We start from the raw sequence: 24,693 nt of genomic DNA, 5'->3' as shown, positions 1-24,693 counted from the left end.
GTACGGTCTTTTCGCGTTTTCTGCTATATTACGTAATGAGAAATGAAACCTTTAATGGTACACTTAAACGGCACACTAATACACTTATTTACCACGTAATCAGTACTAATCTATGTGTTTTATAATCTAAAATAACTTATCTTTACGAGAACACCAAACCTCGCGCTAGTCGCTTGGCTGCAGGGCTGCCAACCCCATGAATGCAAACATATCTTTTTTAATAATAGTTGCAATGGAAACAGGAAGCAGATAAATAAGACTAATTACTGCAATGTATCTAAAATTTTTAGAATTTACATTTCGTGTGTGTTTTACAGACATCCTGTAATAGTTCCTTATAACCGGTAATCTCGATGTCTTTCTTATTCCCTTCCCAATTATAAATTGGGTATCAACTGTTTACTCACATTATTATTATTATAGATATTTTTATTGTTTTGATCATTGGCCTACCCTTCAGGTAATTTACTTGTTTCACGACAATGTGAAAATATTAGTAGTACAGAATAAAAAACATCGATTCGTTGAAGTCCCTCAGCACTGTGGTCGCTCGTACAATGAAAAGTGAGGTAACCATTTTTTAATTAAAAAGAATCGGAAACCAAAGCGGAGTGTATATTATAATTTGTCATCTTTTACCTAAAGAACTGGAACAGTTTACTTCCGGTAGCTATTTTTCCATCTTACAAAGAAAGATAAAATACATTGGTAACAATCGAAGAGACCGAATAAATTAAATTCCAGCTCAATTCAACATCACACAATATGCAATGATAACCGAGGACGGTTTCTATGTTCTGCATGCCAATAAACTTTGCATCCGTATTGGACGGTCGAGGTATATCTGTACTATCGTTTTTTTTATTTGTTGTTCCTTCAGAGTGGCGGGCTTTTCAGAAAGATTTTGTTTTGTGTATAATTTTTGGTGCAGTTTCGAGCTGATAGCTACAGACATTTCAGTTATGAACTTCAGCCGTATAAATTTAGAAAGTCCAGTAAATATATTCGCGGTAGCAATATTGGTCAAAGATGTCCCCGAGAAAGCTGCAGTATTTCGCAAACATCGAATAAACAAGTTTTATACTCTCTAATTCGCTTTTTAATGTGATTGTACTCAGTACACGTTGCCCATTGGTTACTATCATTTGATGATGAAAACTGATTCATATAAGGTTTTCTAATCTTAACACTCCCCTCAAACATTTTGGATTTTCAATTGACGCTCATTCTGTAATATCATAAAATAATTTCGCGTGTGTTTAAGATTTCAAATATAATTGCTTATCGTTTGCAGTAATTTCATTGCTTGCCGTAATTATAGTGTATTGGCAATATGGGTTCATATGTCGAAATACCTGTAGGTTCAAGCTAGTCAACATGGTATGAAAATGTTCATTTATTGGTTAATGTGGCAAAAACTTGTAGCTTATTCCGTTGTAGTTGCATATTATCAAGCTCGTAAGTTCCTTACAACTTAACTGTTCCACATTTTTTATTATGCATTTCGAACTTGGATAAATTAATTTTATATGTAGGTCTAACCGTGATAGAACTTTATCTAAAAGAATGACAGATAGCTGAGGTAAGGACTGCCTGACAGATATTTGGGCCCAATACAATTAGGAGAAGATTGGTCATAATTAACGTTTGATTGGGTTTGCCTAAATCACGTGAATCAAAAAGACTGTTTGCTTCTTGAACAGGGATATTAACAGCTCCCTCCCCCATCATGACCCAGCTGTGGTAGTCAGGTTTGTATTGACTTAAGTGTTTAGTAGATGTTAAACTCTAAACTTCGTTCCTCATTACATTAGGCATGTATATCAGTGTGTCTCCTGTATATTGTGGTAGCTAGTCGTTCTTGAGTTGGTTATTTTGAAGTTTCTTCCCATGAGCACTGTTTCCATGTTGACAGTGTAAGAGTCCATTATCCATTCTTTAAATTCCATACAGTACATGTACAATACTAATGAAGATGATATAATAATAAATCAATTTTAGTGCTACATTAAAATATGAGCAAATCAATTGTGTGTATGAAAATGAGAGTAGTGGTGTGTGTATGATCTCATAATCTCACTTATGGTGTAATTAAACGAGGAAAAATTACACTTTTGGCATTTTCTCCAATTAAGTGAAGGCTTTTGATAGTGTTAACACAAAATTCTGCTAGGGATACAAAAATGATGTAGCAGTAAAGGCATTCCCCTTATATGACTGGAGTGATATCTTAACAATAGAAAAATGAAGGGTCATTTTAGCGAATGATATGACAGGAATAAGACTAAATTTGGTGAGGGGAAAGGATTAAATATGATGCTCTGCTAAGTTCATTACTTGTCCCATTTCTGTTCATGGCTTCAGTGATTTGTGTGGGATATTGGAGGAGCTTTCAGAAAACTACGATGTTTTGTGATGACACTAGTTCACTGATGTATTCCAAACACAATAGTCAACCCAGTCTGAAGAATAAAGAAACAGACTGCACATCAAAACAGGCCAGGCTCTAATCTTACAGTGAATCATATAGTATAAAATTCCAAAGAAATAAAAACGACATATAGGTGCCAGAACAGAGATCATTCAGCACACACTGATCAAGAATCCACATGTGAAGTTCTTAGGCATTTGCAAGCTAATAAACTTAGGTACCACCAGTACATTGATAAGTTATGCCAAAATTTCAATTCTGTATGCCTTTGCATGTAGAAATGTCTCACTGTGTTGACCTGCAGATGGGATTTCTTAAATAGCTTCGCTCATTACTATCCTGTGGCCTGATATTCTGGAGGTAAGGTAAGAAAAATACTGATTCTACAGAAGCAAGGAGTTAACAGGGCAGTCTTGCAGAAGCCTCTTTGAGGAACTATAAATTCTTACAAATAATGTACCATTAAGTATGGAATCGAAATTTATTTTTGTTTTAGGGACCTCAAGATTTCCTCTGAGAAATTAGAAGCATTTTTGACCTATGAGTTCCTGAGACACACACACACACACACACACACACACACACACACATTGTGGGTCAGCTGCACGCAAGTCAGGGACCTCATGATACAATCCTATCATCTGTCTTGGTAATTCCCTTGTGTAGAGTAAGGACTTAGCTTTGTTTGCAGAGAAAGGTCATTTGTTACGAAGTGAATGTGTTGTAGTAAAGCAAGCAGCATTAAAGATGCCAACAGTGAAACCAAAATAAAAATGTGAAAGCATCAGTTGGGAAACCTCCATCAAATAATAGTAATGTATCTCAACTCTCATCTCTTCTCTAAGAGGAGTAAAGTAAAAACCCTGCACTTGGAAAACAAATAAAACTTCTACCTTAGATGAGAATACTGGTTGAATTGCCACTGAGGTTTAAACTCTGAACTTAGGGCCTACATTAAAATCCTTGTCTGGTTAAGCAGTTGTGTGTTTCCCAATATTTCCATGAATCAGTTAAGGTGAAAGTTGTGAGTTACTTCCTTAGAGCAGGATTTTGTCAATTTTCTTCTACATGATTCTTCAGTATGTCTGTAATGGCCTCGTCAATGGAAGGTTACATTGTAACCATTCTTCCTTCTTTCAGATGGGAATGGGTCCATAATGGAACTTTACACAGATGCAAAGGAAGCACCACAGTATTAAACATCTTTACCCGTCACCTGCATGTGTACTTCAAGGGTATGTCGGAGGGTATTCCTGGCGCCACTACAATTTCTCTGCGTCTTTCCTCCATCATACCAGATTATTACTCTTAGGTACTTTAGTTCTTCCATCAATGTAAGACTAGTAAAACAGATATATCTTTTTATCTATTTATGCACCGTACACTACATTTAATCATGTTTAACGTTAACTGTCAGTCCCTGCACAAACTGTCAATCACCTGCAGATCTTCTTGCATTTTGTTACAATTTTCTGGCATTGCAAACTTCCTATAGACTCCAGCATTATCCACAAACACATCACAGGTCTTATGAGATTATCCATTAGACCAGTTACATGTATTATAAACAGTAATGGTTCTGACACATTCCCTTGGGATATTCCCGAAATTATTTTTACATCTGTTCATTTAATGGAAATAAACAGCATGGCACCTTACGCCCCTGAGGCAAGTTCATACAAAACTGTGAGGCTCATTAATGAGAACAAGAAAAATTTTTTAAGAGTAAGCTAAAATGGATAGTATGGGATGAGGTATATGTAAAATTCACTTTATTCCATAGTAAATTTGTGTCAGTATTTGAAAGTTGTTTCCTTAAAAAATTATCTGGAAGATCCATTAGAAAACAGGTAAACTACGGATAACTAACAGACTTAAAATCTCATGTAAAGGAAAGAGGAAAATTTATATAAAGGCCACAAGAAGTCCAGATCCAACATTACTTGCATAATGCAAAAAATTCTTTAGTATTTATAGAAAGACATTAAAATGTCCAGAAGTATGCATGTCCTGACAAAGAAATATTGCAGATAAGATTAAAACTATATGGGACATTGTCAAATGGGAGGCAGGATAAATAGTCATACAAGATACCATAACAATAAACTAAATGAGAATGTTGCCACTGATAAAGTCACAGATTGCAAATACTTTAATAATCGCTTTATCTCCCCCCCCCCCCTCCCCCAGCTTTTATGCAAGTGCTTTGTGAATATACTGACAAGTGGAAGCGCCAGGTGGAAAAGTCCATCAAATAATAGTAATGTGTTCCACACCCACGAGGATGATCCCATTTTTTGGGTCAATGGAACGAAAATTGAATCTCATCTAATCTAAATATAGCAACAAAAAATAGGATTAAATGGTTCAGATAAAGAAGCAAGAGACTGTATTAGAGAATTTTACCAGACAGGTTAAAATATGCAATTGTTAAACCATACATAAGAAAGGTGACAAGACGGACTTAAATAATCATCATCCAATTTCCTTAGTGACATCTTTTTCCAAAATATTTGGAAAAGTTTTGCTATCAAGAGTAATTGCACACTTAAGTAGAAACAGTTCACATAGCATATCACAGTTATGATTCCAGATGGTTTGCTTGACCGAGAATGCTATTTACACTCATCAAATAGTTGTTGTTGTTGTGGTCTTCAGTCCAGAGACTGGTTTGATGCAGCTCTCCATGCTACTCTATCCTGTGCAAGATTCTTCATCTCCCAGTACCTACTGCAGCCTACATCCTTCTGAATCTGTTTAGTGTATTCATCTCTTGGCCTCCCTCTACGATTTTTACCCACCACACTACCTCCAATACTAAATTGGTGATCCCTTGATGCCTCAGAATATGCCCTACCAATTGATCCCTTCTTCTAGTCAAGTTGTGCCACAAATTTATCTTCTCTCGAGTTCTATTCAATACCTCCTCATTAGTTATGTGATCTACCCATCTAATCTGCAGCATTCTTCTGTAGCACCACATTTCAAAAGCTTCTATTCTCTTTTTGTCTAAACTATATATTGTCCACGTTTCACTTCCATACATGGCTACACTCCATAGAAATACTGTCAGAAACGCTTTCCTTGCCATTGCCAGTCGACATTTTATATCCTCTCTACTTCGACTGTCATCAGTTGTTTGCTCCCCAAATAGCAAAACTCCTTTACTACTTCAATTGTCTCATTTCCTTATCTAATTGCCTCAGCATCACCCGACTTAATTTGACTACATTACATTATCCTCGTTTTGCTTTTGTTGATGTTCATCTTATATCCTCCTTTCAAGACACTGTCCATTCCGTTCAGCTGCTCTTCCAGGTCCTTTGCTGTCTCTGACAGAATTACAATGTCATCGGCGAACCTCAAAGTTTTAATTTATTCTCCATGGATTTTAATTCCTACTCCAAATTTTTCTTTTGTTTCCTTTACTGCTTGCTCAATATACAGATTGAATAACATCAGGGATAGGCTACAACCTTGTCTCCCTCCCTTCCCAAGCACTGCTTCCCTTTCATGCCCCTCCACTCTTATAACTGCTATCTGGTTTCTGTACAAATTGTAAATAGCCTTTCGCTTCCTGTATTTTACCCCTGCCACTTTCAGAATTTGAAACGGAGTATTCTAGTCGACATTGTCAAAAGCTTTCTCTAAGCTAAAGTTGGATGACAACAAGGCATCCACTGATACATCACCCAGGATGGTGCACTGCTGGCTTCTGACAACCCAGCTCCACTACACTCATAGTGACCAACCAACCCTGGCTTCTACATTTGGTCATTTGGTGACAAAAGTGTTCGCTGCCACTTCTACGTTGGCAGTCATAACTAACAATGCAAAATGCAGTATGCTGAGTGCACTGGTTTTTGACTGCAATAGCTATGGAGTGCCAATGGGTTTTTACCAGGTGTCTGTGTGTGCACTGTGGGGAAAGTAAACTCAAACATTTCTTAGAAATGTAGAATGTTTGTTAGTTTGTGCCTTTGGAATGGTTGGTGTATTTTGGTTTGAGCAGGGGATATGGCTCACTGTGTTTAAATATGTAAATCTATAGTAATGAGTAGCCACTCAGACAGATGGTTACATTATAATAAGTGTTACATTAGTAGCACTTTTAAGGTCTCCCTTGTTCTTCTGTTTTGTTGTCTGTAGCATTTTGTGTAATTGTTAGAGGCTCAACCATGTCACTTTCAATGCTACAGGAGGCTACCCTGGGGAAAATGTAAATTTTAGCAACGGAAGTAAATGTGTTACAAGCAGACAGTGCAGCACAGCAGAGAAAGTAAAAGTTGGGACAGAAAAGAAGTTAGCTTTGCACAGTTTAGTTATGTATGACTGTGAAAGGGCTGAGCAGGAAAAGAACTTATCTTGGTGTGAAAGGGTTATGCCAGAGAAAGCAGAGAAAATATGACAAGAATCTGACAGTTGGTGGTTTAAAAATGCCTATGATATTTCTCCAGCAGTAAAGCATATTAGCTTTTTGCCGGAGTTTCAGAGATTAAAAGAGTCATACTTGTGTGGAAGCAGAAAGTACGGATAAAGAAGTAAGTTTAAGTGGAGCACAAAGTACAGGAGTTGCGGAATTAAAGGAAATAATGTAGAATTATCGGTCCCAATATCTTGTCAAAAATGCGGAGTCTGGGTTCGCTTTTGTGTCAGATGAAGTATGTATGTGCTGTACTGAAGTAAATGTGTGAGTAGCAACACGGGTGATATTGATTTAGGTGCAGTAATATCTATGCCATTGGGTGATAATGGTTGTTGTTTAGCAGCCATAGAGCCTGGGCCAAATGTACAGGGAAGTATGTGTGCCAATGATTTTTATGTGCAGGGTGTCATTGAAGATGGTAATTTTGCTGTAGATACTGCAAAGGAAGCACACAAAGTTATTGATAATGTTAGTTATGTTGTGAAGGTTGTGAATAAGTGAAGTAATGCAGGCACATTTATTTCTGTAGGACTCAGATTCATTGCCAACTGTGATGGCAGTGCCTACTTAGAAGGGAGGATAGACAAAGAGAAGAAAGAGGAAAATGCCTCTAAGACTAATGATTGGGCTGGCAAGACTGAATCCTTTCAGGAATGTGTGCCTGAGGATCAGAATAAAGATGATGGTACGTGCAATAGTGTAGGAACTGACAGTACGAAAAAGCTTCGTGTAATTGTTCTACAGCAGTGAGGAGTGAAACTCGGACAGATTGTCTTTCAGGTGAAGGAGACTGCTGCAAATGATACATGTTTCCAAGGTTCTGTTAGCATGGGGGTAGAATTGGCTAAACTGTGCGCAACATCATTACGATTCAGTTCACATGATAAAGTGCTGTAGGGCACAGGGAGGTTTGTTTTGGTGAGCAAAGGCATAAGAAGGCATGGCACTGCAAGAAGTGGTCAATCTGTAATTGGTATTAAAGTGAGGAAACTAACTGGATTTTTCAACCAGTATATTGTGAGCAGTAGTATCATATGTAGTGTTGTAAGAGCATAGTTTTAAGAATGTGTTTTCTGAGAAAATGTAAAGGAAACTTTTATTGCAAAGACAAAGTTCCAGATGATGTACCATGTCATAAAACAAGAAGAAATGTCAGACATAGGAACAATCGAATGAAGAGAATTTGTTAATGTTATTGCACTAATGATTCTATGGAATTGTGTCCATGCGTGAAAATGAGATAATGTCAGTAAGCTAATCTCAGAAAATACTATTTAAATTAAGAAAACAGCTGGCAACATTATAATTTTAGCTGGACTAAAGTAATGGAAAAACTGAATGTACTGTACAAAATTATCAGCTTGTTAGATGTGTGTTAAGACTTCACAGAATTGCCGTGAGCTGGGATCCAGGGTGGGCCAAATTTTGTAAAACAGTGAGGAGTATTGTGTGACAACTCTTTATGTGGTATGGCTAAATAAAATAAAGGTGCAGGCATGGTTAATGCAAGAGCCTTGTGGAAGGTAGACTGAACAGGTGAAGTTACATCAGGAGCAGTATGCTGATACAAGTGCTGTCCTGTGCCATTAAGCAGGTATTGTATAGCTTGGCCCATCTATGGTACTAGTTGTAATATCACTGATGCAGAAGAAAGGCAGGGCTGCTGTACTGCTGGTGACCTGATTGCTTCACATCTGAGCTGTTGCTCTGTTACGACTTCTCTGATGCCTGTGCCTTGGCAAAATGGATGAGCCAAGCCTGTATAAATACTACTCATTTCTAGTATGACGTCTGACAGCCACCAGCTTGGTGGGGAGGGGGCTACACCACTGTAGAAATCCATGTGGCTCAACTAACCACCACCTCTGGACTCTGCTGCTGTTAGCTGTGGCCCTGCTGTTCTTGCTGAGTCTGATGCTGCTGACTTAATGCCCACCAACCAGTGGGCCACCTGCAGGCCCAATTTATGCACCTAGTCTGCCAGAAGCTGCCCTTGACAACAGGTTATTTGCTGACTGCACCATCTTCTTGCCACCCATGTACGGCTTTTGTCTTGGGGATATCAGCTCCTCCAAACATCGACATGATTGATGTAGTGTTACTGTCAATAAATGGATATTTTAACAATGCTGTTTTCATGACAAAATGTCAAATGACAACCAGCCCTTCACTCGCTGCTCCACTGCTATGTGACCCAGGTTGGTGAACTACTGGGGTCTTGATGTCTGACAACACAGTTCCAGGAGGCCAACCAATCCTTACCTCTGCATGTTTTGCAGTGAAAACTGACACATTTTTATCCGAGGAGAATGTACAAAATAAAAGAATCATATATTTGTTCACAGAATATTCCATTATTTGAGTGGCAGACGTATGATTAGACTAGTGTTCATCATTCAGTTATCTGCATCTTCTGAAACAGTTAATTCGTAGTTTGAAGATATGGTAATGAGATTCTCTAACCATTCCTTATAATGGGTACTAATGCCATAGGTACATCCTTCAGTTTTATAGATGACAGTGCTCAGCCCTAACAACCCAGTTTGTGAAAGATATGCTACAGTACAGAGTGAATGTATGACTCAAATATCATGGTTTACATACTTTTTTGAACTTGGCTTCTATTGAATACACACTACTAAGTATCCCAGAGAACAGATGACAGTTAAGTTACCACTTTATCTGACAGTCCTGCATTAGAGATTGCCCTCTTGAGAAGTGACAGAAATGTTGATAGTCTCTTTATTTCCTTGAGCCATGTAAGTGAGAGTTATATAATTTACAATATGTTATATTGCACCTGAAGCTGCAACAACCTATGTATGATGTTGATGTGAACCATAATTATTTATTCTGTTGATCTGTTAGCTAGTAGTTGTGGCCAGTTACACTTTATTCTTGCCAGTGTGACTTAAATAATTCAAAGAAGGATCTGTGGTTAACCGTAATATAATTCACACAGAATTTGCTCTGAATGAGAGGAAGATGCAGTTGAAGAAGAAACATATTATTACTGGATGGACATAATGGAGTGGACACCATTAATGCACGCTGCTAGAAATGGTGAAGTGGAAACAGTTCAGAAACTCTTGAAATCTAAAGAAAAAATTCATTTAAAAAATATGATGGGTGAGAGTTCCTATTTTATTTATTTTTCAAGTTTAAATATGGTTCCTCAAAAACTATTGTCGCTGTATCATAACATTTGTGTATTAAATTTTAATAATACTGCTGTTATGATTCCGTGGTTCACTAATTATCACTGTGTATCAGTGTTGTTACATTTTTGTTGTGGTGGTGGTTGTAACAGCTATATACCATTAACTGTCACTGTGTAGATTTACAATCAGGCAAATTGTCCATGCTGTATTGTAACAAACAATTAAGCTTTCTATTGCAATAACTACATTAAAAAAGAGCTTTAGTCAAAATCTTTAGATTGTTGTGCTATGTTAATTGGTTCCAAAGAGGAATAATCTGGTTTGGGAGTTATCTGGAGGGAATGTAGTTATGAAAACATCTCTGCTTGCACATTGTTCTGACCAATGCTCTTGAAGCATAGTTGTTTATTAGTAAGTCTTAACCTCTACTGTTAGGACCACTTTCACAGAGAAGATATTTTAGAAGAGATATAAATGTTTGTGTCATTGTTAATTGAAATTCATCCTTGTTGTGGCATGTCATCCCAGGCTGCAGTGGAAATGTTTTGGCAAGAATAATTTTAAATTTCATATTCCAGCAATATTAAGTTGTTCCATTGATTCATGACAAGGCTTTATTTTGCAAATTTGTAAGTGTATGATGTGATAAACTGCATCACTGCCCTTTTTCACTTGGTAATACAGATTTCTCTTCTTTGCTCTTCATTTCAAGTGTGTATGGGTACACAGTATGGAATCAGAAGGGTGCTGCTTTCTCCTCCATTGGCAAGTGTACTGCTGAGAGATGCTGTTGACTGGAAATAATTGTATTTTCTCATGTATGAATTCCCTGGCAGAGTGCTTGAACAATTCTAGCTGGATTGTCTGTCTGTTGACACATACGAAAGCACTCTGGTGGACATTCTGGAGGACACTGGACTGCTTCATATGGACACCTGTAGGGACCAATGTTCGAATTCTATGTTCAGCAGAACCAGTATGTTATGACAAGCCATGTGTTGAGATTGCAGTTTAATGATTATATCCATGACCTCAGTAACTTCAAAGATTTAAAAGCACACTTGTTGCTCTTTTTCATTGCTCAGTTGTTTGTTATTTTTTCTGATTTAATAAAATCAACTAACAGTTTTAACATTTTGTGAGTGTTATTTAAGTGTGAGAAACTGAAAATTTGTCACGTTATTTGCCCTGTTTGTTTTAAAATGAAATTTGTAATAAAATACATGGGCACAAGTAAACTCTTATGTAAAAGTTTTTCGAGATGGCAATTGAAGTGGAAAAATATTGAGTTCAATTATTCGATGGAACAGATTTCAACAGCCGGAAATTTAGGATGGAAACTCTTCTCAAGGAACTGGTAGCTTTACCATTTGTACAAGTGAATTATCTCATCACAAAAGTTGAAATTATGGATGGAGAGGGGGACATGCAGCGTGTCACAAAGGAAACATAATTAGCTGAACATGATCAGAAATGTAAGTCATCTTATTCAACGCATTGCCAGTTGTCTCTTGGAATATGCAAAAGATAAGATAACCTCTTTTGATTTATGGACATCTCTGTGCAATACGTTTGAGAGAAAACGAATTGCTAGTCAACTTTTATTGAGAAAATGATTGTTAACTGTAAAATTTAATGCAACAAATAATGTGCTAGTTAATCACTTTCTAAAGTTTGATAAATTGAGTCAAGATTTATGTTTCACTGGAGCAACTGCCAAAGAAATCAATATCTTGTGCCATCTACTTTAAACAATGCCTATGAAATACAATGTAGTGGTCACTGCAGTCAAAACGCTCTCAATGAAAGAGTTGATGCTGAAGTCAAATCAGAGGGGAGTCGTCGGGAAAAGCAGTAATGATACACCCTGTCCTACAACTTTCTAGACTCAACAATATAAAAAATTTTTATCAGACACCAGTAAAACAAGAAATCAACAAGAAATTTTGGGAATTCCTTCAACTTTACTTGTCATCATTCTGGAACACCTGGTCACAAAAGGGCTAACTGAAGGGTTGAGTTACCAAACAAGATTGCAGGAACCAACAACTCATGGCTAATGTCAAAGAAGAAGATGCTTTTTATTTTGCACTGTCAACTGAAGAACAATCAGTGAACAACATAAATTGCCATTGCAAATAGGAATGAATGTCAGCTATATGTTTTAAATTTTTGCGAAGTAAAACCTTGTCAGCTGCTTCAACTGAAACTACTGTGAATCTGTGGCACAGCAGATTAGGCCACTTGAGTTATGATGGCATTAAATGCCTCCAATCACAAGTTGATGGTATGGAACTGTACACTTCAATAATCCCCACGGAACAATTCTCAAATTGTGTAGAAGGAAAAGAATCACAGCTGAGTTGATTGTCAGAGACCTGTGTGGGCCAGTCTCACTGGAACTGTTCAATGGAAAGAAGTATTTGCTTATGTTCATTGGCAACTTTACACATTTCACAGCGGCATACACATTGTAATTGAAGTCTGAGGTAACTCGCTACCTGAAGATGTTTCATGCCATGGCTAAGCTAATTTCACTTTGAAGATCAGCAAATTAAGTGTGTATACGCCCCAGGACAACTGGGAAAAACCCAAATTTTTTTAGAATTCCAGGAATTTTACAGTGCTTTAGTTTTCAGTTAATTTTTTGTAATTTTGACTGATGACAAAGAGTATTACTGTTTCCCGCTACTGCAGAATAGTACTGCAACAATAGTACATAAGTGAGGAAAAAAACCGTTAAGTTGCAAAGGAAATCCTCCATTTATAACAAAAAAACACAGTGCACACACAAGCATCTGCCAAAGGCTTTAGGACGAAGACTGTGCAATAATTCATACTACAAGTGCAAACAAAGTTGACACTCGGTTCAGTGGCTGATGGGAGCAACCATAAAGTCATTTCCCATTTACAGCCACTCCCATCACGCAAATATAAACAGCAAACTACTTCCGATGAGCATGACATCAGAATTGTGTGCATTAGGTTTGTTTGAGCACTTTCCAGCGGGCTCACACGCATGCGCAGTTGAGACGCATATGAGCAGTACCTTCTCCTCCTCCTAGCTGCTTAAAGTGTGGGTTTTAATGAATTTGCTGTTTCCTCTTCGTTTCAAGTTCTCCCATCAAATAAAACAAAATGGATTTCTGTGGGCGGGAGTTATCAAGTGAAGTAAAATACATTCATATAATTATGGAAGTTTAAAATATGTTATTAGTTTGAGTTTTCTGATTTTATTTTATTTCCACAGTTTTGGCTGTCAAGCATTACGCACCTTGAAGAACAGTGAAGTTGTTTTTGTTGGTTTGCTAAAAGAAATTGGCTTTTATTAATATTTTCGCTGAGGCAGTCAATTTATTTGAAACAAAGTGTTTCAGTCCACTTTATTGGCTAGTTTCAACTGTTCACTGAATTTCAAGCCCACGTTTTCGTCTTCTGGTATGTATGGCATTATATCATAATAAAGAACCTAACATAAGGTAATACAATACTGGTACTTCATGAAAATCCCAGAGCATTCAACTCTCGTTTGAAACTTAACACTTAGAGGATCAGCCATTTATAAGAATTTGGAGCCCAGAAGACCAGACATTTTTATTCATTATTTAATACTTTACTGGCACATTTGTGTGATGTAGCTTAAAGTGCAACACAAGCAAAAAATGACCAATATTATATGTAAAAGTGTAGCTCTTCTTGTAGCCACACTGTGTATGTTAATTTAAACCCTTAACTTTTCCGGTTTGTGTGTTTGCGCTACTTAAGTGTTGTTGCTATTGGCTGACTAAATCACTTGTTGTAAGCTCCGAACATCTGCTGTCAGTGGCTGGTGAGATAACGTGACGTGAGTTGTGATTGGCCTTCAACACCACATAGCAGTTTCGATTTCGGTGCTTCGGAAACTAATGTGCTGTGTTTGGTGGAATTCAAATTTATATTTTTGTAATACCAAAATATGCAGTGTACATGTTGCTGCACATCAAAGGTCTTTCCGAAACATTTTTTTTTTTTTGCTGGGTTTCGTTTACTAAAGTGCCGGAAAATTCTACACCAGTATATAAAACATTAACCTTTCAAAGGATTGACAAGTTTTGCAGTCCCTAGGGAAAGTATACTGTTGCTTAACACAGAAAAAGTGTATTTTTAATCAGGAAATCAGGGAAAAGTCCAGGAATTTTTTTCTTTGTCCGTGACACACACTGAAGCTGCACTGTGACAGTGGTAATGAATACATGTCAAACAAGTTGAAGTAATTCTTTCCATAACAAGTAATACAATTTGAGTTTACAATCAGATATATGCCTCAGCAAAGTGGTGTCTTGGAGCAAATGAACAGAACTCATTGAGAAAGCTCGTTCTTTGATACTTCAATGAAAATTAAGTAAGATGTTCTGGTCAGAAGCTGTTCGTACTGCTGTATACCTACTTGATGGAAGTCCTACTGCCTCCTTAGGGTTCGTGCAGTTTTGTGGTACAACACGAATCCTAACTTGAGTAAACTTCAGAGTGTTTGGATGTATTGCTTATCTACTGGTACCAAAGAAAATGAGAAAGGGGAAGTCTGTCAAGTCCTTGAAGTGCTACTTCACTGGCTACTGTCCTAATAGCTACAGACTTCGGTGTCCAGACAGGGTGTATACAACCTGGGAGATCGGGGGGCAGGGGGGGGATTTTTTCATCTGGGAGAAAACTGAATTTTTTTAGAATTCCGGGAATTTTTCATTGTTTTAGTATTCAGTTAAATTTTTGTAATTTTGACTGGTAAGAATCGATACTCTAACAAAGGATATTACTGTATCCCGCTACTGCAAAATAATACTGAAACAATAAAACATGAATGAGGGGGAGCGGGGGGCGGGGGGGGGGGGGGGGACGAAAATAAAACATAAACTGCAAAGGAAATGTGCCATATACAACAAAACACAGTGCTCCTACAAGCATCTGCCAATGGCAAAATGTATGAAAGGCTTTAGGAAAACTATGCAATGCTTCATAACAACAAATTACCTCCGATGAGTGTGACGTCACAACTGTTTACATTAGATTCGTTTTAGCAGTTAAGAGCGGAATCATGCGCATACGCAGTTGAGTTGTGTATGAGTAGTACCTCTCCCGCTTCTGGCTACAGAAATGTGGCTGTTGGCAGTGTAAGCAGTCGCAGCAAGCAGCTAGATGCAACTGGAAAGAATTTACTGCTGCACCCAAGCTGCCAGATTCACACATGTGCAGCATGCCTGTATCTATGAGGGGGGGAGGGCAAACCGAGGTATCTGTCCTGGGTGACAGTTGTGTGTGTGTGTGTGTGGGGGGGGGGGGGGGGGGAGCAAATTCGTATTATTGATGAGAAAAAACCTTACTTCACAAAGCACCTAGCATCCAGCGCACGTTGGTCTATCGATTACTCATGTGATTTTGAAACGCACCCATGTTGGTTTTTGAACACACTCTGTAGGTTGATTTCTGAATGAATCATAAGTTGATTTTTGAATGCGTGCATAGTGTACGTGATGTCTCTGTTAGGGGAATCCTCGTCACATCTAGAAATAAACTTTCATGTGGGCAAAAGGGAGTTGAGTGAAGTAAATCTGAACAAGTGAATGCCAATTGCTGTCTGATTATGTGGTTGATCTTGTTTGCGAATGATCAGTGTTGTTATAATTACTAGCGAAATCCATAATTCAGACTACCAGAGTGGAAATAAATGACTAACAGGAATAACAGGTAAGAAAATTACGTATTATCTTCTCAGTGTATCCAAGAAAATGAAATTTTGTCAGAAAATTTTTGGGCAGATTGCTACACTAGTAAGGGCGCCTCTGTCTAGACATGTCCTCCATTTTAGCTCTTTGTCTGGGGTCCGGTCAGATTTTTACAGTGTGCGGCTTTTTCGCAAAGTTGAGCATAATACAGTTAAATTTACAGTTCATCCCATTCTATTGCTCTTTTATTAAATACTTTAACTATTGGCACAGCCTTCGTGATAAACGCGCATGAAGGCGGTGTTAATAGGTGGCACCAGGATCGTCAGTGTTATCGTTGATCTACCTATAAGCGAATGCAAATATCGATTATTTAAAATTTTCGTTTTGTATCTTCGCTTTGTATGTAATTTTTAACGGAGTGAGTTACATAAAATATTTGGCTATGCCTAAACGAAAGTGTACATTTTCTGATGCCCTTTCCTGCAAATATCCGGCTTTAAGAAAGGGAGAAATCAATTTGAAGCGGAATGTAAGCTATGTGGAGCTGGAACGTATGTCTCAGTGGCTAATAAAGGTAAGAAATAACTCGACAGATTAACTGTCACGGTTGTATTTCATTGTTTCAATTTATTTGTATTCGGAAGGTTAAAGTGCAGCTTACATGTCATCAGCTGCTGCTTGAATTGTAGATGTTGGTAGCAGTGTGTCGAATGAAGGAAGGTGAATGGTCTTACGTTTCTTGCTTTGTAGACAATTCTGTGTTGTTGACATAACAAAACAATTGATGCCACACTGTCACCACAATCAATGTTTTTAATTTTTTTTACATTGCTCAGTTAACCACCACCTGACCATCAGTAACAATTAACTACTAGTTTTACCGGTAATTCCCGGCTGTCACATGACTTGTCCAAAGCTGACGGGTGGTATCCTCATCTGCAGTTGACCCGTTTGATGTGTCCTCTTTTTTCTTCCTTTGTCCTCCTTTTTGAAGCTGTTTGTCCTCCTTTTTAAACAATTTCATCTGGTCACCCTACTTTTACGCAAGTTGAACTATGTCCGAGAATGTACAATGAATTTCTTAAGTCACAGAGCGTTTGATGATTAACCATTTAGAAGTATTTTGAGCCCAGAAGATCAGACACTCATGTCGTTATTATGAGCAAATTGATGTGGTGCTACGGGAAGCTCTCTCTCTTCTGCAGTAGCTAATTTATTTGTGGAAAACTTTGACGACAAGTCACTGGACTCAGCTAAAAATTTTATTGGCACATTTGTGTGATATATCTTAAAGTGTAACATGTGCAAAAAAGATCAACATTATATGTGAAAGCTTAGCATCACTTCCAGCTTATTAACCTTAAATACCAATATTATATGTGAAAGCTTTTCTTTTCTTGTAGCAACACTATGTATATTAATTTAAAACGTTAACTTTTCTTGTTTATGTGTCTGCGCTTCCTAACAGTGATGTTACTATTAGCTGACTACATAATGTGTCCTGTGGTCTGAATCTCCACTGTCATCGTCTGGTAGGATGACGTGACCTGAGCTATAACTGGCTTACAAAAGCACTTCGCAATCTCGATTTCAATGGTTCAGAAAATAACATGTAGTGTTTGGTGGAATTTGAATTTATACTTTCATAATACGAAAATATGCAGCATACATGTTGCTTCACATCAAAAATCTTTCCACAAGTGGTTTTCTTCCCTGAGTTTCGTTTTCTAAAGGCCAGGAAATTCTACACCTGTGTATAAGAACATAACCATTCAAAGGATTGATAAGTTTTACAGTTTCGAGGGAAAATATACTGTCACTTAATTAGATGGAAAAAATGTGTTTTCACCTGGGAGAAGACGTATTTTTAACCATGAAGTCCGGGAATTTTTTTTCTTTGTCCGCTTATACACCCTACCAGAGGAAGGAGACATAGTGACAGGAAGGAACATTTTCTGTGAAGGAAGATTTGACTTTGAAAGTACACTGATTGAGGGCTGGGTTTTGGATTCTGTATAGGTATCATCAGAGAAGGATCACAAAGACAATAATGGAGCAGAATTCACCAAAGAAAACTTCTTATCAAATGATGGGCGTCGTGAAAGAATTCTGATACCAGAACTGACCAGTGACAGCGAAGAAACAGAAAAGAAAACTGTTTGGAATCGTTGCAGACAGAGGAAATACCTGGATGACAAAGCTGTTCTTGCACATGTCTGTGTACGTGCGGTTGGATATGGGTGTGTGTGCGAGTGTATACCTGTCCTTTTTTCCCCCTAAGGTAAGTCTTTCCGCTCCCGGGATTGGAATGACTCCTTATCCTCTCCCTTAAAACCCACATCCTTTCGTCTTTCCCTCTCCTTCCCTCTTTCCTGATGAAGCAACCGTTGGTTGCGAAAGCTTGAATTTTGTGTGTATGTTTGTGTTTGTTTGTGTGTCTATCGACCTGCCAGCGCTTTCGTATATAATGTAATTGGATAGATAAAAAATATCTACTCACCAAGTGGTGGCAAGAGCACACACACACACACACACACACACACACACACACGAGTTTCACTTGTGGAAGCTTTTTGCAGAGCCAGAGGCTCCTTCTTCCTGCGGAGGAGTTGAAGGGGAAGGAAGAGGGGTGAACGAAAACGACGGGAGAGGCTTAGGAAAAGGAGGAAAGAATTTTCTTTCCTTCTCATCCCATCAGGTATGTCTCCCCTGGCTTCTGGATGTTTCCATACTGTACCACTTGTCCTAAACCTCTCCAGTCAGAAATAGAGAAGTGTCCAATTCCACCCGTCTGCTGTGACTCATGACATCACAAATATGGCGGAAACAACCATACACTATGACTCCAATATGGCGCCTATGATGTCATTACGTAAACATGACAACAAACACGAAAATACATTGAAAAACCAACACACACATGTTCCACAAAAAACCTAATGACACTAACGGGACAAGCGTGGGAAATTGGGGGTTTCTGAGTGGGGACAAAGTAAATATAAACAAATTTAGACACACACCACCATACCAAACCACACAAAACGACGAAAAAAACCGACAACACCAAACTCCCTCTGGAATTGGACACTTCCCTTGACCTATATAGCTCCACACCAGCTCCCGATCCCACAAATAGGAATCGAAAACTTCTCTTGATCTATACAGCTCAACATCAGCTCCTGATCCCACAAATTTGAATTTAACACTTCCCTTGACCTATATAGCTCAACGGCAACTCCCGAAACCGGAACACCCACAGCCACAAACACAAATTGGAATCAAACACTTCCCTTGACCTATATTACTCAATAGCAACTTCTGATACCAGAACACCCACAGCAACCACAAATTGGAATCGAACACTTCCTTTGACCCATATAGCTCAACAGCAACTCCTGATACCGGAACACCACAGCCACAGCCACACATAGTAATCGAACACTTCCCTTGACCCCAACACACAACATATACACTAAGAACAAGAAAAATGAAATCTTACCACAACAAAGTTCCGGCGCCACAACCTAGGTCACCCACCACAATCACACGCAGGCACACCACCTGCTAAACATGCCTTGGTGCACAGCCAGCACATCTTGGCACAGTGTTACACCGTCCGGGTTATCTGAATACTTCCCACTGACACCAACCTATCAGAACTCCGGAGATGGGAACTTGCCCTTCAATATATCCTCTCTTCCCATTACGCACCTGGCCTCAACCTCCGCTAATTTCAAGTTGCCGCCCCTTGTACATCACTTGTCACTCAACAACATCTTTGCCTCTGTACTTCCGCCTTGACTGACATCTCTGCCCAAACTTTTTGCCTTTACATATGTCTGCTTGTGTATGTATATGTGCAGATGGATATGTGTGTGTGTACGAGTGTATACCTGTCCCTTTTTCCCCCTAAGGTAAGTCTTTCTGCTCCCGGGATTGGAATGACTCCGTACCCTCTCCCTTAAAACCCACATCCTTTTGTCTTTCCCTCTCCTTATCTCTTTCCTGATGAAGCAACCGTGGGTTGCGAAAGCTTGATATTTGTGAACGATGTTCAGCTACAAACATTCCACATTAAACTAATACTGGATTGTTTCATTAAACCAGATGGAGTTAGAGTAATTGTCACTATTGATAGATAGATAGATAGATAGATAGATAGAGTAATTGTCACTATTGCATTGAAAGAGGGGAATTTTGAAAATGTGGGTCAAATCCAGACGTGGGGAGTGAACCTGAGTTAACCAAAATAAGTAATGTTACATAAATAAACAAAGTAGGAAAAATTCATTACTGATGCCCTAGGAATAAACTAGGTTGTCAATAGGTGATATCTATCCTAGACACCAAATCTGAGAAAAGATATCAATTTAAAAAGTTAGAATGAAACTAAATTCATCTTGTCGTTGCTGTAGACCATATGCATTTCTTATTAAGTACTATGCACTTAGATACTCAGACAAGACATTTAACACTTTTTGAATTTTTCTACAATGTTGTGTTTATCATTTTCATAAGAGAGCTTGAATTTCCCTATTGCATTTACTTAGTTACACAGATGAGAAATGCACTTTTACTAGAGTTATTAAATCACAAAATGTTTACCTCAAATCTGGAAGATGTGCCATTGCTTGACTGTAAATTTATTTCAGTGTCAATTTTGTATTATTTTGCGAATGGATGAGTTAATGGATTAAAGCAACTGTTTACCGTGCTATCTTGATGATCCATGTTACATTTATCTTTACTCAGATTAAGTGCTGCTCAAGTCTAACATTTTCTGAACTACATTTTGGAACTACCTTTCTATAATAATAATTCTAAAATTTCAAGTAAAATTTAAATTGTCATCATTCTACACACACACACAGCAATACAGATATCAATAGTTATTCTCCTGCTATCCTTAGCATGTATTAAAATTATCCCTCCACAGTTTTTTGTGAGATTATCTTCATTCAGTTATGTATTATCTTCAGCCCACAAACCAGAGACCTTGCCATGGTGGAGTGACTAGTGTGTCTCAACAATTTCGGCTCACCAGGGGTGCCTCAACTCTTTTGTGAGTGCATGAATGGGGCCCCAAGCCATAACAATACTTCTTTTTTTGTGCTACAATCTCACTTTGTTGTTATATCTTTTCTCAGACTTAGTCTCTGGGAAAGATATTACCTGTCGACAACTTTGACTATTCATATTGCATCGATTACGAATTTTCTCCACTTTGTTTATTTAACACTACTTACTTTGGTTAACTTGTATTCAGTCCTCACATCAGAGTTTGACCCACATTTTCAAAGTTTTTTTTTTTTTTTTTTTTTTTTTTTACGTAAATTTGGGGAAAGTCACCCAATGCCCAGCTTCATAACTAGTCCATGTGGCCATTTGTCAGGTACCTGTATGCTGCTAGCCTTCTGACAATGCTGAGAAACACACTATTAATGCCTAAGTTGTTACTTCCCCACACGTGCTGAGCAGATGATGCCTGTCACTTTGGGGCCACTGGGACTTCAGGCAGCAGCCATCAAGCCAGGTGGCCATTCTGTGGCTGGGTGGCACCTGTCAGGACAGCCATCATTCGGAGCAGGCAGCCTCATGGTGGATATATCGAGCTGTGAAAAACAATTAAAGTTGTGCTGTTTGAGACTTTCCCACTGTAGTAACTGCTTCGTCAGTTCACGGGTGTCACATTGAGTAATGTTGTGGAAGCTGCACAATATTTCGAGACAGCTGTTCACCATCTTCAGGTCCTTACTGATGTGTTGCTGCAATTGCTCGCCGATATATACAATGACTTGCTAGAAAAGCGCAGGTGCCAAGGGGTGAGGTTATAACGTCACTGTAGACGAATTACAGAACACGGTGACATCCAGTGCACCCTACTGGAGAAACAGTCCAATGTCTTCGCATTCCTGACACAACAAAAGCCTGTATCTATGAGCTGCCATCAACCATCTCATCGCAGTGGCATGTTACGGACTCTTGTTCATGGAGCTAGAATTATCTTAGATGCAGGGAGCTTATCAGCAGAGCTTAGCCATCTTCACTCTGTGTTTGTACAAAGCAGATACTCTGATAAACGGATCTGTAATGCTGTTAAATCTGCACACACTAAAGTTCAAGAATGGACAGAAGAACGGAGAGCTCCATGAGGAGGGATTTTATACTATATATTGGTGGTTTGTCCTTTAAGATTGGGAGGCTGTTCAAAAAACATCAAATAAAATGCGTCTTCTGCTCTCCTGCACAAGTGAAAACTGTGCTGTGTTCTGTTAAAGACAACCTAGGTGTAATAAGACCAAGGATGTATAAAATCCCATGCCGTTGTGGGAAATCATACATTGACCAGGTATGTTGAACATATAAGTCACACCAGACTGGGTCAGCCAGAAAAGCCTTCTGTGGCTGAACACGGTCTTGGCACAAACATAGCATGAACTACGGAGAGAAAAGGTCCCTTCCTTCCGTTTCCACGTACTGGGACTCCATCGTTAAAGAAACAGACAGAATACATATAAGTAACAACTGGATCAATAGACACATGGGATTTCAACTCGGCAAAGGCTCAGCATTGACAGTACTAAGGCATCAGTGGCTGCAGACAAAAAAATCCAAGTCAACACAGGTAAAGAATCAAAGTCCGCACACTTAAACTGGACGCCAACACACTGCCTGCGTACACACTGGGCCGCTATTTGTTGCCATGCTTTTCCCTCGTTGTGAATGTGAAGACTATGGCCCATTTCTCTGGCAGGGGGCACTGGATGCCGCCATGTTCTACAATTCGTCTGCGATGACATTATAGTCCCAACCCTTGGCACCTGCATTTTTCTAGCAAGTCAGCATATATATCGGTGAGCCATTGCAGCAACATGTCAGTAAGCACCTGAAGTTGATGAGCAGCTGTCTCGTTGAAATATCATACAGCTTCCACTACTTTATCTGACATGATGCCCGTCAACTGATAATTAAAGTTACTACTTGGTGGCCATGGAACTCTGGTACTCTCTCCTGACAGACCTGAATGCTTCATTGTGGATTTTTATGACTCAAAGAACTTCCTCACTCCCCCCCGCCCCCTCCCCCCCCGGTCTATGTCACAAGGTGATGGGCAGAAAAATCAAGTGAGCTGCAGAAACTTACTCCCCTCAGGAGGGTCCTGTCCTTCCTACCTACTGAGCCAATGTTTGTATAGACAATACTGAAAAAGTGGTTGGAGAAATCTCTTCCCTTAGTAAATTACAAAATTGATGTGTCTTAATTAAAATAGCCAGCCCTGAGCATTTCTCTCCTGCAAAAGACATTGTGGGTACCTATTACTATAACACTCCATAATTTCCTGAAGACAATACGGGGTTAAATTTTCACTGAGACTTAATGATGCAGATGGGTGAGGAACCGTATAACAAGATTAACACTGGAGCCATCATACTCACTTTTTAGCAGTATTCTCTTCCTGAGAAAGTCAGATCATGGTCTGGTCGACCACTTTATGAAAACTCACCATACAAACAACCATTATTCTTTGTCAGCTGCAGAAATGAGCACCCTCTCTGATCTCTGAATTGTGCTACTCTAATTAAAAAACATAAAATCCAGGAGATTTTAAGACTGCCGATTGCCTTTTTTAAGTATGACCACCTATACCTTCATCCTTGGCGTGCGGCCTGAAGCACTTTGCCACGGTTCGCATCTCATCACCCTGTTGGAGGTTCGAATCCTCCCTCAGGCATGGGTGTTTGTGTTGTCCTTAGTGTAAGTTAGTTAAGTTAGATTAAGAAGCGTGTACACCTAGGGACTTATGACCTCAGCAGTTTGGTCCCATAGGAACTTACCAAAAATTTCACGTCATTGTGATACCAAATTTCGCCACTACTGCAGCTAGAACATCAGTGCCACAAATACTTACACTCTCCATTCCCCAGTTGTTGATGTCTGGTAGTATCATATTTAAATTAGCCCATGAGGGAGATAGGCCCTCCCCACCTGTGGTTACCACAGAACTGTCTTCAGGAACCTTGACTTATGTCCAGAGAAACAGCATCTGCCTCTGACATCTACTGGTGACAAGGCTCCCTTTAGTAACCCCTTTTGACAAATGTCTGCAGACCACTGACTCAACACCAGTTAGTGACTGAAGGAGCCAGAGACCATGGTTCTCAGTGCTGCCTGCGACATTTCAGTTCCTACTCCCAAAGCAGAAAAGCCCTCAGAAGAAACAGGAGACCAAGAAACCTCTGGAAAAGGCTACTCCAACAATCCCAGAGGCGCCAGACCCCTGTCCACCATTGACTTAAAGTATATGCCTGTAGACATTGTTCTGTCTCCATTGGTGACAGACAGCGATCCTGAGGTGTGACCTGTGACCCATTGGTCCCTTTATGCCTAACCAAGTTGCCTGTAATATAATTCGATGGAACTGCAGTGGACATTACTGCCACTTGCCAGAACTCCTGTTCTGCGATCTGTGTTTACTCCATGAAACACCCATCACTGATGACCATTCTCCAACCCTTCAAGGTTACAGAACCATACTCTGGCTCCAAGTGGTCTATATGTTGGTTTGCACATATTTCATCAGAGAGTGGATTCCTTTCCATATCACATAGGAAGCAATACTTTTGTGAGTATGGTAGGTCCCTGCAATCAATTGAGATACCTTCAGGAATGGCACTTATGTATCTTAATACGGTCACTGTAATGCGACAACTCTATCCTTCTTGTATTAGGGGATTTTAGTGCAGTCCAGCAGTTGAGTCCCATAGTGCTCAGAGCCATTAGTGCAGTCCAGTCACCACTTGATAAACAGATTGTCTAGTTCAGATCTCTGGAGGACCAACTAGTAGTTGTATACCTCTGCTATCACTTTCATCTCTTCTCCTTCAGATTGTACCAATAAAGTTGCGAGAGACTGCTGGACTGCTATCCCTCTTTCTGTGGGCCCCTTCCATTATTGGGCAGTACCATGGTGGA

The 24,693-nt window shown here is 39.1% G+C and overlaps 1 protein-coding gene across 2 annotated transcripts in view; it reads left to right on the top strand.

Moving 5' to 3' along the window:
- Positions 1-715: 715 nt before the first annotated feature.
- Positions 716-24,693, top strand: part of LOC124615832 — a 123,037-nt gene continuing 99,059 nt past the window's right edge. The window contains exons 1-3 of one of the 2 annotated variants that reach the window (XM_047143982.1): positions 936-1,458; positions 1,536-1,751; positions 9,820-9,986. In XM_047143982.1, the coding sequence (XP_046999938.1) occupies positions 9,875-9,986 (112 nt within the window). In that variant the 5' untranslated portion in view covers positions 936-1,458; positions 1,536-1,751; positions 9,820-9,874. Of the gene's footprint in view, positions 839-935; positions 1,459-1,535; positions 1,752-9,819; positions 9,987-24,693 lie in introns of those variants that run through there. The other variant, XM_047143983.1, reaches the window with a different exon arrangement.

This window comes from Schistocerca americana, chromosome 5 (assembly GCF_021461395.2).
Source record: "Schistocerca americana isolate TAMUIC-IGC-003095 chromosome 5, iqSchAmer2.1, whole genome shotgun sequence".
Taxonomy (NCBI): domain Eukaryota; kingdom Metazoa; phylum Arthropoda; class Insecta; order Orthoptera; family Acrididae; genus Schistocerca; species Schistocerca americana.
The sequence above is the reverse complement of the archived record's forward strand: the minus strand, read 5'-3'. Positions and strand labels throughout refer to the sequence as shown.